At 42.0% G+C, this 13,654-nt stretch overlaps 1 protein-coding gene across 1 annotated transcript in view; it reads left to right on the forward strand.

Moving 5' to 3' along the window:
- Positions 1 to 13,654, forward strand: part of DPYD (dihydropyrimidine dehydrogenase) — a 367,931-nt gene that overhangs the window by 343,647 nt on the left and 10,630 nt on the right. The window contains exon 21 of the mRNA XM_040610420.1: positions 6,844 to 6,987. Coding sequence (XP_040466354.1) covers positions 6,844 to 6,987 — 144 coding nt within the window. The remainder of the gene's footprint in view (positions 1 to 6,843; positions 6,988 to 13,654) is intronic.

Below are 13,654 nucleotides of genomic sequence, written 5' to 3' on the forward strand. Positions count from 1 at the left end.
CACCTATTACCCTCTTCAAAGCTATTCATTCTTGTCTGCAATCTTCACAGCTTTAACTGTGTCTGAGGTAGTCATTTGACTGTGTAGCCTCCCAAGCTGTTTAACTCTTCGCTTTTACCCACCCTGCTGCTTGTCTCCTCAGTTCTCAGAAGCCAACAAGAAACCTTCCCAGATGTAATCCTGCCAAGGCAGCAAAGGGATGAAGCCCAGCTTTTCTGCATGTGTAGAGTAGAGTGGTGTTTGGGAAGGGTAACTAAACCTACTACCGATACACTGTTCTTCACAGAGAGGGAGTAGTCAGCATGGATGTATGAAGGGAAGACCACATTTGACCAACTTGATAGCCTACTACAATGAGACAACTGGCTTGGTAGATGAGAGGACAGCAGTAGGTGTTATCTTTAGCAAGTCTTTCAACACTGTCTCCCATAGCATCCTCATAGACAAACTGGTGGGGGTTGATCTGGATGATGTCAAGATGTCCCTTCCAATCTCAACCACTCTGTGATTCTGTGAAAGTAGTTGACCACCTTTGCCCTTTCCAGTCATTTAGAGAATTTCTATTTTTGCCTCCTTTCTTTGTTCCTTCTCTGAGGGAAAGCTGTTGGTTAAGTAATTTCAGAGAAAGATCTATTCAGAAAAACAAGTGACAGAGAAGGAAGATTAAAAGCCATCTCTTGTTTGATTTTGAAATCACACCAGTGTTTTAGAACACACTAGTGTGTGCCACTGCATGGCAAAGTCTTGGTGTGGTAATTATCCATCCATTTCAATGACTACAGAGTATGTGGGCCTTTGTTTGGTGCATGTCTACTACAACCAGTATAGAGCATTTCAGTAGAGCAATTTGAACTCTCTTTTAGCAGTTCAATTTGTCAGACATTTTTCAGTCTACATTCTTGTTCTCACCTACTTTTGCTGAGTACAAGCAGAAATATCTACACTTGAAAGATGTGAAGTAAGACAGTTTGGCTTCAGTTCCATTTCCAGAACTGTGAAGGACATCACTGTCACTTAAAAGTGTTTAAATGTTGAAAGTGCGCAAGAGGAGATTAGAGAATGAATGCATACGTATTCTCATACCTCAGATTGTAGCTACACTGAAGTATAAAAGAAATTGGATAACAACTTTACATTCAGCATAGGAAATTCTTCACGCATGAGGGAAAGAGTACTTTTGAAATGTGTTCTCTCATAGCTAAATGATAGTGCTGCCCCAAATTTCCATCAGCCAACGATCCCTAGAATTGTTTATATAAGATCTTTCTTTACCTTGTGATCACTGCTCTCTGAAAATAATTTTCATGAAAATTACTATTTTCTAGTATTCTTTTTGATGGCCCATCGCATCAGCTTGGACCAGCAGGATATACTTCAGTTCGACTGGAGTGGTGTAGATACGTAGCTCTATGCGGTAGGTTGACCCTGACTGGACACCAGGTGTCCACCAAAACCACCCAGTCACTCCCACTCCTCAGCTGGACTCTCAGCTGGAGAGAAAATATAACAAAAGGCTCCTGGGTTGAGATGTGGACAGAGAGATCACTCACCAGTTACCGTCTTGGGCAAAACAGACTCAGCTTGGGGAAATTAGTTTAATTTATTAGCAATCAAATCAGAGTAGGATAATGAGAAATAGAAACTAAGCCTTAAGAAACACCTTCTCTCATCCCTCCCCTCTTCCTCGGCTTAACATTAATCCCGAGTTCTCTACCTGCTGCAGTGCCACAGGGGGTGGGGAATGGGCAGTCAGTTCATTTTCTGCCGCTCCTTTCTCTTCAGCTGGAGGACTCCTCACACTCTTGTCCTGCTCCAGCGCAGGGTCCTTCCCACGGGAGCAGTCCTCCATGAACTTCTCCAACGTGAGTCCCTTCCACGGGCTGCAGTTCTTCACTAACTGCTCCAGCATGGGCCCTTCCACAGGGTGCAGCCCTTCAGGAACAGACTGCCCCAGCGTGGGTCCTTGTGACTTGGTCACAAGCCCTGCCAGCAAACCTGCTCCAGCCTGGGCTCCTCTCTCCGTGGCTCCCCAGCTCCTGCCAGGACCCTGCTCCAGTGTGGGTGTCCCATGGGTCACAGCCTCCTTTGGGCATCTGTCTGCTCTGGCACGGGGTCCTCCACGGGCCACAGGTGGGGATCTGCTCCACCGTTAACCTGCACAGGCTGCAGGGGCACAGCGGGCCTCACCGTGGGCTTCACCATGGGCTGCCGGGGAATCTGCTCCAGCACCTGGAGCGCCTCCTCACCCTCCTGCTTCACTGGCCTTGGTGTCTGCAGAGCTGTTGCTTTCACATGGGCTCACTCCTTTCTCTGGCTGCAGTTGCTGCTGCCCAGCAACTTTTCCCCCTCCTTAAATATGTTACCCCAGAAGTGTTACCAGTGTTGGTGATGGGCTCGGCCTTGGCCAGCGGTGGGTCTGTCTTGGAACTGTCTGGCATTGACTCTATGGGACATGGGGGAAGCTTCTAGCAGCTTCTCACAGAAGCCACCCCTGTAGCCCCCACTACCAAAACCTTGCCATGCAAACCCATACACTGTGCCAATTGAAATCTGGGTCTTCTAATAGCAGATAGCATCCAGCCCATTAGTAGGAGACAGCTCCCAAATAAGCAAGCCATGACTACATCATGGAGACATACGTGGACTTTCCCAGATTAAGGAGCAGATCAGTTTCAAACTCGGAAGTACAGCCTGGGTTGTCCGACACACACTGCGCTGCCCTCTTCACTAGACTGTTCTACCAGTTAGGCTGCTTGCCTGTGTGCCCATAAAAATTGCAGCAATTGGAAGTGGAGGATTCTCTTTACTCTTTACCATTAGGAAACAAGCACCTTTTTAGTTCATAATATGCTCAATTACTTTCAGATTGATCCGTGAATAAATTATAATCAAAACAGACTTATTCACCTTAAAGCTCTCCTGGCTTAAGGTTTCATTGTTGATTCATTATGTTGTCAGTTCGTTATTGGCAGGGTAATGCTTTTTTATATCTGGATAGAGACAGTTTTAGTGGAAGATACTGTTATCTTTAAATGAGTAGGATTTAGCTTTTCTGGTGAGAACAAATTCATCAATGATGAATCCCTAGAGAAACTGCTCAAACAAAAATCACAATGTTACTGGAGATTTATACAGTTCATCAGCTAAAAGGCAGCTTTTGGAAGTCTTGGTGGGTGAGAATTTGGGCTTTTCCTTTCTTTTTGTAAAATACTCCATGACACTATTTCAAGCTTCCAGTTTTGTGATAATGCAATTATAAACAATGAAGTAATACCACTTAAAGTATTTATTTTGGCACTGTTCTCAATGTTATCCCTCCAATAGAAGCATGTTAAATTATGGCTATATACAGACAGATGGATACAAATAATGCAGCTATAGACATCACTGATACAGATATATAAGTAGACAAGGATTACCTAATTACTGTTTGTTGCAGTGTTCTAAACACTTGCTATTATACACATATTCATATTGGGTTTTTTAGGCAGATGTTGATATGGCAAAGATATCAAAGATATCATGTGGAGAGTTTAGTTACATTGGTATATCTGGAAATAATAAATAAATAAATAAATAAAAACCCCACCAAACAAACCATACTGTAGGAAGATTTCAAAAGCGAACAAGAGTTAACCTCACCAAATTCTGTGCTTGTTGCTTTCATTGGGAATTGTGGTATTAAATTCCCCATGTGCTTAGGAAGATATCCCCTACAACAATTAGAGTTGATTTAATTTTAAACTCTCTTAAATATCCATCTCTTCAGCAGTTATTTCAACATGTTCCCACTTTTTCTATATCCAGTAACTCACTTCATTAAAATATTGTTTGCCATTTCATATGGCCTTTGACTCCAAAACGTTTGAAACCATAACTCTGAACAATAAGCAGTCTCATCAGCGTTCCCTATCTGTGCATTACTCATAACAGGAACCATCAGTAAGCCCTTCCTAAGCTCCTGAGGCTATATTTTCATGTATTATTTATTGTTATAGAAAAGATTGCTGGTTTTCAGTGTTGTTTGATGAAATTTGGCTTGGCTGCTTGTGAACTGCTGGACTCCAAACACAAAATAACCAGACCATTTGTATGGGCAGACAGTCACCTTCTGCTAAGTCAGTGGAAGCTCATTGTGTATGCCCAAGCCTGGACCAAGACCTAGGTGTTTCCTTCATTATTTCACATTCCATTTAATCTTTTTCTTGATGGAAAACCAGAAATGAACAGCAAGAACTAAGGTTGTATGTTAGTTTTCTAGATTAATCATAATTTCATTTATTTTTAAAAGATATAAATTATATAGTTTAATTTAACTGTATGCATGTCATTACAAAAATCTGAATTATGGTACTGATGGCATTGCAGTTTTCAGAAGGTCTGCTGCACGTTCGAGCTAGCAGCTATGTTAGATGTAAAAATCTAAATACTTCCATCTCACAGCTTAGAAAATTAATTAATTACCTTTTCAATTCACTTTTCATCTATACACAAAAATTAATTCTTTTTCCACACCGTTCTTTAGATCAGCTATTTAATTTCAATATACTCAGTATTTCTGTCTGTAGAAATGAGGAGATTGGGCATACCTCAAGAGAACTGAAAGGTAAAGGATTTATTCTGCAAAGATTTGGCTATTCTTCCCAAAGATGATCTTCAGTCAGTCAAGCCATGAACAACTGTCTCCTCTCTCTGCTACTTCAGTTAAAACCTCAGCAAAATTAGCTTTGCTGCCTACTCTGAAAGTCAGCAATTCAATTCCTAGCCAGACAGGGAAGAGTCCAAAAATGCTTTGTCATCAGATCTCCTGCCCTCTCAAACCCAAAGCTGTTGGCATCAGCACATAAATTATGGAAAGAAAATAGTTTCTCGGTGACACAGCTACTACTTATTTGTAGCCAAAATGTATTTCTAATTGATGCAGCCTAGCAGACATATGAGAACACTTTTTATCAAAATCTGTATTTTTAAAATTTTTGCTAAGTCTTAGGTTTTCTGAAAGTCTTACAAATAATTTAATCTCTCTGTATTCTTGAAATTAGACAAATTCTTTCTTCTACTCATTTTCTTGTTTAAAATAATTCTAGTTTTGCTGTCTTATTTGACTTTGGTGTGTAAGGCCAGTACCTTACTGCTGTATGCAGTAGTATTTGCAGCCTTATTTTAAGACATCCTAGAACATTTCCTTTCCAAGATCATGTATGGTAACTGTACAGAAAGTAAAGTTTGTCTGATGTCTGTAAGGAAGTCCTTGACCATGACATTTGGTAACAAAGTTCCCACTGACCAGGCAAAGCAAGTGGCCTTTGCCAGTGGGCAAACTCGGGCTACATCTAGATTTGGGGCAGATGGGGTCTGCACCGTCCCACATAGTTCGGGTCTTGTATTTGCCTAGACTGAGGCTGTGTCCCAGAGTACGACTCGGTCCCAGCCTGCAGGAGGACACCTCCTCTGGAGAGCACCGAGAGACCGCAGGTCTTGTTCTGACTTGAAAATGTGTTGAGGCCACAAACCAAGTCTCAGAAGCGGGGAAGCATTTCAAGGACCTTGCCCTCTCTGGCTGTATGCTCAGAGTACTGAAAACCTAGTAGCCAAGGAAGCTTTTATTTGTCCTAAGAAGAAGCCTGAGGTCCCAAGGTTGGGTATCATGACTGACAGAGCTCACTGAGGAATTTTTCTTCTAAGGATTAGTAGAAAAGCAGGGTAACCTCTTCTGGATTTACTTCATTTAAAAAAATAATAATTTCTAAATTTTTAAATAATTCTGGTTTTAAAATTCACATTGAAATTCCCTCTTAAAAAATTGATAACCACAGCAGTACTGTATCTTGCTCAATATGCTCTTTGAGGTTGTATTATTAGCATGAATTAATGCCAGCAGCTGCTGAGGCTATGTATCCCCTGTTACTACCTGCTAGTTTCTGCAGTACTGCAGTAGCTTCCGAACAGGGTTTAGTTAGGTGAATAAAAGACTTCGGCAGAATAAGGAACTAGTTTCAGGGGAAGAAGGGCATGGTCTTTTGCATCAAGCAAAATCTGTGGTTTCTACCATTTTTCATTCACCTAAATCTGTGATTGTGGCACATTACAGTTGTCCATATCTCTGCTAGGTAAGCAAAGGGACTTTTTCTTTCAGGAAGCTGGGTGTTCCATGAAATCTGAACCAGCACTTTCACGTTCTTGGGTGAGACATGAGTTTTGCAATTCAGTGAAATCTTCCTGTAGAGTCTGCTTAATTGGATCCAAGGATTAAATGTTGCAGTGAAGACTGCAAGTGGGATATGGAGTTAAACTGGAAGATTAGAATGTGTTTCAGTTCATTTGGTGTTTGTTAGCCTTACTTTGACAGGTCAAGCCAGCCTTCTGTCATCAGAATGCAAAATACCAGTTCGTAAGCGTTAAAAATATATATTGATATATTCAGATATCTGCACAAATAATCTAAACTGTTAGAATCCTTCTAAGTAAACTAATAGTTTTATGATACCTTTCCACATACTGTACATTTGAATTATTTAACATGATACATTTTTATATATAAGCAAGTATGCAATGGGGAAATATAAGACTGTTGGATGCTGACCTGCAATTCAGCTCTTTTTCTGCTGTAGTATATTAATATTTTAATATTCAATATATATTTTCAAGTCAGATCCTGAAGTTCATATTTGATTTTTATTCACTTCTCACTCTGGTACAGCATCACCGATTTCAATTTCAACTTCCTGAATAAGAATTAAGTCACACTCAGCAAGGACTTAGGATCACGCCCTTGGGATTGGACTCACCTTTTTGCTACACCCACTTATTAAGTGTAATCATGTTTCCCGATTTTTCTTGCAGAAACTGCCTAGTTTTGGGCCTTACCTGGACCAACGCAAAAAGATAATAGCTGAGAACAAGATTAAACTGATGGAACAGCGCATCGCTGCTGTACTTCCCGAAAAAAAGCATTTCATTCCGAAGAAGCCTATTCCAGCAATCAAGGTAACAAAAATACATGCTTACGCATAAGAAATGATCAGCCATCAGGCAGTTGACATGCACAGTCATTTCTAGCAGTTTGAGTTGGTTATTACTGCTTTTAAGCTTGTTAGAGGGCATCAAAGGCAACTATTTATGCAGACTTTCTAGCTTTTAACCAAAATCAATGGGAAATGGTTTGTGATGTACATGTATAGGTATTTCCCTAATGTCATTTTTCAAAATGAAGGCAATGGAACAGTAATTGTAGAACAAGGCATGGGTAATTCCTTGAAGAATGAAGTAGAACTGTTAACAATTTCTTTCAGTTTGATTGCTACACTATGAGCTCAGTTTTGCATGATACCTTGGATTACTTGTGATGTGCTACATACCTCCATCTCTCATGTAGGATCAATGGAAAAGGTTGGTGTTCAGTACATACAAAAGCCGTTTCAGAAGGTTTTCAGACTGAACTTTTAAAGCTGGAGAGTGTTTAAGTAGCTGATCCACTGTCTACAATGAGTAAATGTCAAGGTGAAAATAAAACCTATGACCCCATCTACTGCATAATCCATACATTGGAGCTTTTCTGTTCCCTTAGGTAGCCAATAAATGTCAATAAAACGAAACTTCATAAGCTAATTATTCTAGGTGTTCGCTTTAGACCTTACTAAAACTTCAAGTCTGAATAGGAAAAAGAAGCAGGCAAATTGTTTATTTTTAAAGATCGGGATTCTCATATAGGCCCTTTTACAAAGCACCATGAAAATTGTATCTGTTGAGCTTGTTGATAGTCTTCCTCATATCTGTCAGAAAATCAGACATATACAGATAGGAGACTTGCACTGTATGATCAGACCTGTAAGAATTCTTGCAAAAATAAGGCCAAACATAAAAAACAATATGAGCAGCGTGGCGTACGAGGCACGGACTTTGCAAGGATTGTGAAGCAAAGACTTTTATTGTTAGTTAGTTACAGCTTTTATAAGTTCATACTCTGTACATGCGCTGCTAAAAGCTTTATTACTGGTCAAACTCTGCTGTCCACACGCCCAGCCGCTGTTCACTACAGGCTCTGCTGTTCACGCTGTTCCCTTATCTTATAGAGGTGAGATCACCTTCCTCCTTTGTTTCTGTCTCATCCAGGTTTCTTTTCATGCTCCCTCAAAGTTATTTACCTCTTTGCTGCAGGATCACAGCTGCATGTTATCAATGTCAAAACAACCCACTGTCTCCTTACAGAGCAGTGGGTCAAAATAGCACATAATTCCCAAGGGAATTTTGCAGTTTACCAACACATGCAATGTCCCAGCTAACTGATAGAACTGCAAAACCATCCAAAGAGAAATTTTGACTCATCTTCCTGTTTAATGTAAATAGTTTGCTACTTCTGTAGACCTCTTTCAGTTTTTTGGACTACTTATTTTGGTTTATGTCATGCTATTGAAAATCGCTCCCCTCCTCTTTTGCTGAGGTTCCCTTCTTTATGTATACAACAAAGTTCCAAAGAAAGCAATCTACTCTTTTTTTCTTTCCCACTATGATGAGCATTTTCAAAGCCTACTTGACCTCAGAGGTTTTATGGTTCTGTTCTGTTTGCAGGGAGAGTATTGATGTAGGGAAAAAGAGAAAGCAGAAGCAACAGCCAATAACTGCATTTTCAATGAGATAGCTTGCTTCTGAAAACAGCAGAAAGCCAAAAAATTGATACCATCCAAAAGCAAATAAACAGAATGAAGGAAGAAGTTTAGCAAGAGGGAAGAACAGACATAAAGATTTGAAAAAAAAATAAATAAAATGTTGAGGTCAATAATTTATCAAGCGTACCACCAAGTACAAAAGCATAAAAGAACCAAGTAGTAGGAGATAGATTAACAGGAAGAAAAGACACCCTACTGCAGGGAAGGGGAAAATTAATTCCCCCAAACAAAAACTTTTGTTTATAAACACATTGAATACTTTTGTGTGGTGTCTGTGAGGAGCTACTGAGCTAGAAAAATCAGGTTACCATCTTTCTCACTTTCATTTAAACAAGACTGGAAAAGACTGAAGCAAGTAGGAGGTAGGAATGACCAAAGCTGATTCTTGACAGTCTTTCAGTCTGACCATCTCTTTAGAAGGGAATATTTTAACTATTATGAGAAGAACAGTAGTGACAGAGGTTGTATGGGTTTGCATTGCAAGGTTTTGGTAGTGGGAGTCTACAGGGGTGGCTTCTGTGAGAAGCTGCTAGAAGCTTCCCTCATGTCCCATAGAGTCAATGCCAGACAGTTCCAAGACAGACCCACCGCTGGCCAAGGCCGAGCCCATCACCAACACTGGTAGCACTTCTGGGGTAACATATTTAAGGAGGGGGAAAAGTTGCTGGGCAGCAGCAACTGCAGCCAGAGAAAGGAGTGAGACCATGTGAAAGCAACAGCTCTGCAGACACCAAGGCCAGTGAAGCAGGAGGGTGAGGAGGCGCTCCAGGTGCTGGAGCAGGTTCCCCGGCAGCCCGTGGTGAAGAACATGGTGAGGCCCGCTGTGCCCCTGCAGCCTGTGCAGGTTAACGGTGGAGCAGATCCCCACCTGTGGCCCGTGGAGGACCCTGTGCCAGAGCAGACAGATGCCCAAAGGAGGCTGTGACCCATGGGACACCCACACCGGAGCAGGGTCCTGGCAGGAGCTGTGGAGCCACGGAGAGAGGAGCCCAGGCTGGAGCAGGTTTGCTGGCAGGGCTTGTGACCAAGTCACAAGGACCCACGCTGGGGCAGTCTGTTCCTGAAGGGCTGCACCCTGTGGAAGGGCCCATGCTGGAGCAGTTAGTGAAGAACTGCAGCCCGTGGAAGGGACTCACGTTGGAGAAGTTCATGGAGGACTGCTCCCGTGGGAAGGACCCTGCGCTGGAGCAGGACAAGAGTGTGAGGAGTCCTCCAGCTGAAGAGAAAGGAGCGGCAGAAAATGAACTGACTGCCCATTCCCCACCCCCTGTGGCACTGCAGCAGGTAGAGAACTCGGGATTAATGTTAAGCCGAGGAAGAGGGGAGGGATGAGAGAAGGTGTTTCTTAAGGCTTAGTTTCTATTTCTCATTATCCTACTCTGATTTGATTGCTAATAAATTAAACTCATTTCCCCAAGCTGAGTCTGTTTTGCCCAAGACGGTAACTGGTGAGTGATCTCTCTGTCCGTATCTCAACCCAGGAGCCTTTTGTTATATTTTCTCTCCAGCTGAGAGTCCAGCTGAGGAGTGGGAGTGACTGGGTGGTTTTGGTGGACACCTGGTGTCCAGTCAGGGTCAACCCACCACAGATGCCCACTAAGAATTAGGAAAATACTGGAGCTTTGCTTGAAGTAGGGAACTTCCTACTACAAGGAGAGATTTTAATAAAGTTTATTATTAATAGATCCATCTATTATTATGTTGTGGATAAAGTCTGCCAGGAAGGTTCAGCGTATTCATTAAGGAAGCTGAGTGAAGCTTAATGAAAAAAGGTGACTTATCTGATAGCCTTCCCTGATCAGGAGCTTTCCATGGAGAGAAGCAGAGGAGCTTGGACATGAGTGATTTATTTGTAACTGTCCAAGAAGCATTCACATTTAGAATTACAAATCCCAGACTATCTCCAAGCAGTTCTCTCTTGGCTGATCGTCTAGACAAAGGAGAGAATACGTTCCGTTAGTTCAGACTAGGATATCAGGGGGTGGGAATGGTCAGCTCTTAGAGCCAGTCCCAGCGTAACTCTAGTTCTCTGGAGCACTGAAGAGGTATGTTTGAAAGCTGATCAGACCTGAGAGATAGCTGTCCTTGAAAGAGCTATAGCTCCTGCTTTGGCTGGTTGTATTTTTGGAGGGTTGCTGCAAATTTCCTGGTGCCTGCCCAGAACTCCCTCATCTGTCTAATTGGCTGTTGGGTTGGTGATATGTAAATTCCAACATTTGTTTAAATTGCACATGCTGCCAAAATGCTTTTTTGTGCAGATTAAAAAACCCTCTGTGATTATCCAGAATCTAATTTAATTTTTGGATGGCTTTTCCCATGGCTTTTCTCTTTATTTTCTCTATTTTTCAATATTAACTGAAACTGCATACTTTGATATTCAGCAGAGTTTTTTCTTCTTTTCTCACTTGTCTGTAATATCAGAATTTCTGCTGCATGTAGATATGTGCCCTGGATCTTTTCTTTTCAGTTGCAATTCTGTACAGCTCCCACAAATGTATTTGCCTATCTCAGGTTACCTCCTTATTACTTTAATTCCTTTCCTTATATATTCCTGTGGGTTTTTTTCCTAATAATTTAGTTCTTTGTCCTTCAGGGCCTATACCATAATATTTAGTCACCATTTATCTGCTTATTTTATTTTATCCTTCTTTACCCGCAAGTCTTGCTGTAGAGATTGCCCTGTTTGGTAGTTTAAACACTCTGACATAGCTCTGCTTGTCAGCGCAGCTAGGGCATGACATGTTGTCTCACCTGTTGGAAAAACATCCATATTAAGTTTGAGGATCTCCCTCAAGCTTAAGTTCCTTGTGTTTGAACTACTTGTCACCCTTGTGTGTACAGATATGTTTACATGGTCTTCCGCACATACATGTATGCAAGTCTTTTTATGCCGATGCTGTAAGCAGCCGGCTGAGCCAGCACCTTGGGAGGCACCTAGCCACGTTCAGTCCAGTGCTGTGCTTAATCTAGAAAATCCTCTTGAGAGATCAAGTGTATTTATCTAGGCATAGCACTGTTATGCCGTAACGGTGTGCCGTTTGGATCCTTCCTGGTTTTTATCTGGATGGTTCAATACAAGTAGTTTTAGTTTGTGCTTGCTTGCCTGGAAAAGACCATATTGTAATCTTCATCATAAATGTGGAGCTGTTGCATATTTTGGGTGGAACTCTGCATACGTCTCCCATAATTTATGGGAAGCCAGCTTCCCCCAAGCATTTGCTCCAACATGAAATCACAGCAATAATCTCTCCTGCAGTAGCCCATAATGATCCCTTCTCTATCACAGTACCTCAGAGAATATTCTCATTACATGTGACAGTTTAAGCAAATTTAAGTTAATCTTCAGATATGGGGAGAAACTCTAGAGTCCAAACCTTCTCTTTCCCTCCCTGCTCTGACTGTAGGAGGACTGCCTCAAGGGGTTCGGGAATAGAGTAGAGTAGAGCAGAGCAGAGCAGAGTAGTAGAGTAGAATAGAATAGAATATAATTTAATTTCAGTTGGAAGGGACCTACAAATGACCATCTAATCCAACTGCCTGACCATTTCAGGGCTGACCGAAAGTTAAAGCATGTGAAAGTATATTAAAGACATCGTCTAAATGTTTATTAGACACTGACAGGCTTGTGGCATCAGCCACCTCTCTAGGCAGCCTGTTCCTATTTTTTACCACCTTCTTGGTAAAGAAATGTTTCCTAATGTCCACTCTAAACCTCCCCTGGCACAGCTTTGAACTGTTCCCACACACCCTGTCACTGAATACTGGGGAGAAGAGATCGGCACCTCCATCCCCACTTCCCCTCCTCAGGAAGCTGTAGAGAGCAATGAGGTTGTCCCTCAGCCTCCTTTTCTCCAAACCAGATGATCCCAGACTCATTATCTGCTCTTGATAGGATATTCCTTCCAGCCCTTTCACCAACCTTGTTGCCCTCCTCTGGACACATTCAAGGACCTTCACATCCTTAAATTGTGGGGCCCAGAACTGCACACCTCAAGGTGAGGCTGCTCCAACGCTGCACACAGCAGGACAATCACCTCTTCTGACCGGCTGGTTGTGCTGGGTTTGAAGCACCCCAGGATGGGGTTTGCCCTCTTGGCTGCCAGGGCGCACTGCTGGCTCCTGCTGAGCCTGTGTTGGCCAGCACCCCGTTCTGCAGGGCTGCTCCCCAGCCACTCCTCTCCCACTTCATACGTGTGGCCAGTGTTACTCCATTCTAGGTGCAGAATCCTGCCTTTGGACTTGCTGAATTTCATCCCATTAATCATTGCCCAGTGCTCCGATCTATCTAGATTCTTCTGCAAGGCTAGCAGCCCGTAAGAGGAAGGGCACTGTGCTACCGTATGTAAAACTGGAAGGACTGAATATTCCAGAGCATTAATATAACAACAGCATTACAGCAATTATGGTGCTATTTTCTATCTTGACGTGCTGCTAGTTTGCTTGTCTCTTGTCAGGACATCACATCAAGAGGGTTTTGTGAGCTGTCCAGGGTGTTTTCTCTTGCAGCTTTCTTTTATCTGGAATGCCTCTGTTGGCAAGAACAGTGAAAGTTACCTCCTTTGACAGGCTGTTTGTCAAACTGCATTTTTTCACTGTGATAGTACCTGTTCATTAGTTTTGTAAAATACCTATGAAGTTTCTCGGGCTTTCTTTAATTTACTCTAACTAAAATCTGTATCAACTCTGTAGTCTTCTGGTTCAAACCTTTTCCTGAAACACAACCAAACACATTAAACAGCATCATATCTAAACCAGAAAACTGAGACCCTTTTCTCTGTTCATATTTAGCCTTTTATGAGGATTGATCGTGGTATTCCAGCTCTTTATTTTTTCTTTGTTTAGCCAACTTGCAATCCCACTTCATGGCTACTTAATTTCAAAACTCTGTTGTGTCAGAGGTCTGTGTGAGAGACCTAGTGAAACACAAAATGTATCAGTCTTTTTTTTAATTTATTTATTGCCTCAGAGTCTTCATAAAGAATTGTGGT

This window comes from Falco naumanni, chromosome 11 (assembly GCF_017639655.2).
Source record: "Falco naumanni isolate bFalNau1 chromosome 11, bFalNau1.pat, whole genome shotgun sequence".
Classification (NCBI taxonomy): Eukaryota; Metazoa; Chordata; class Aves; order Falconiformes; family Falconidae; genus Falco; species Falco naumanni.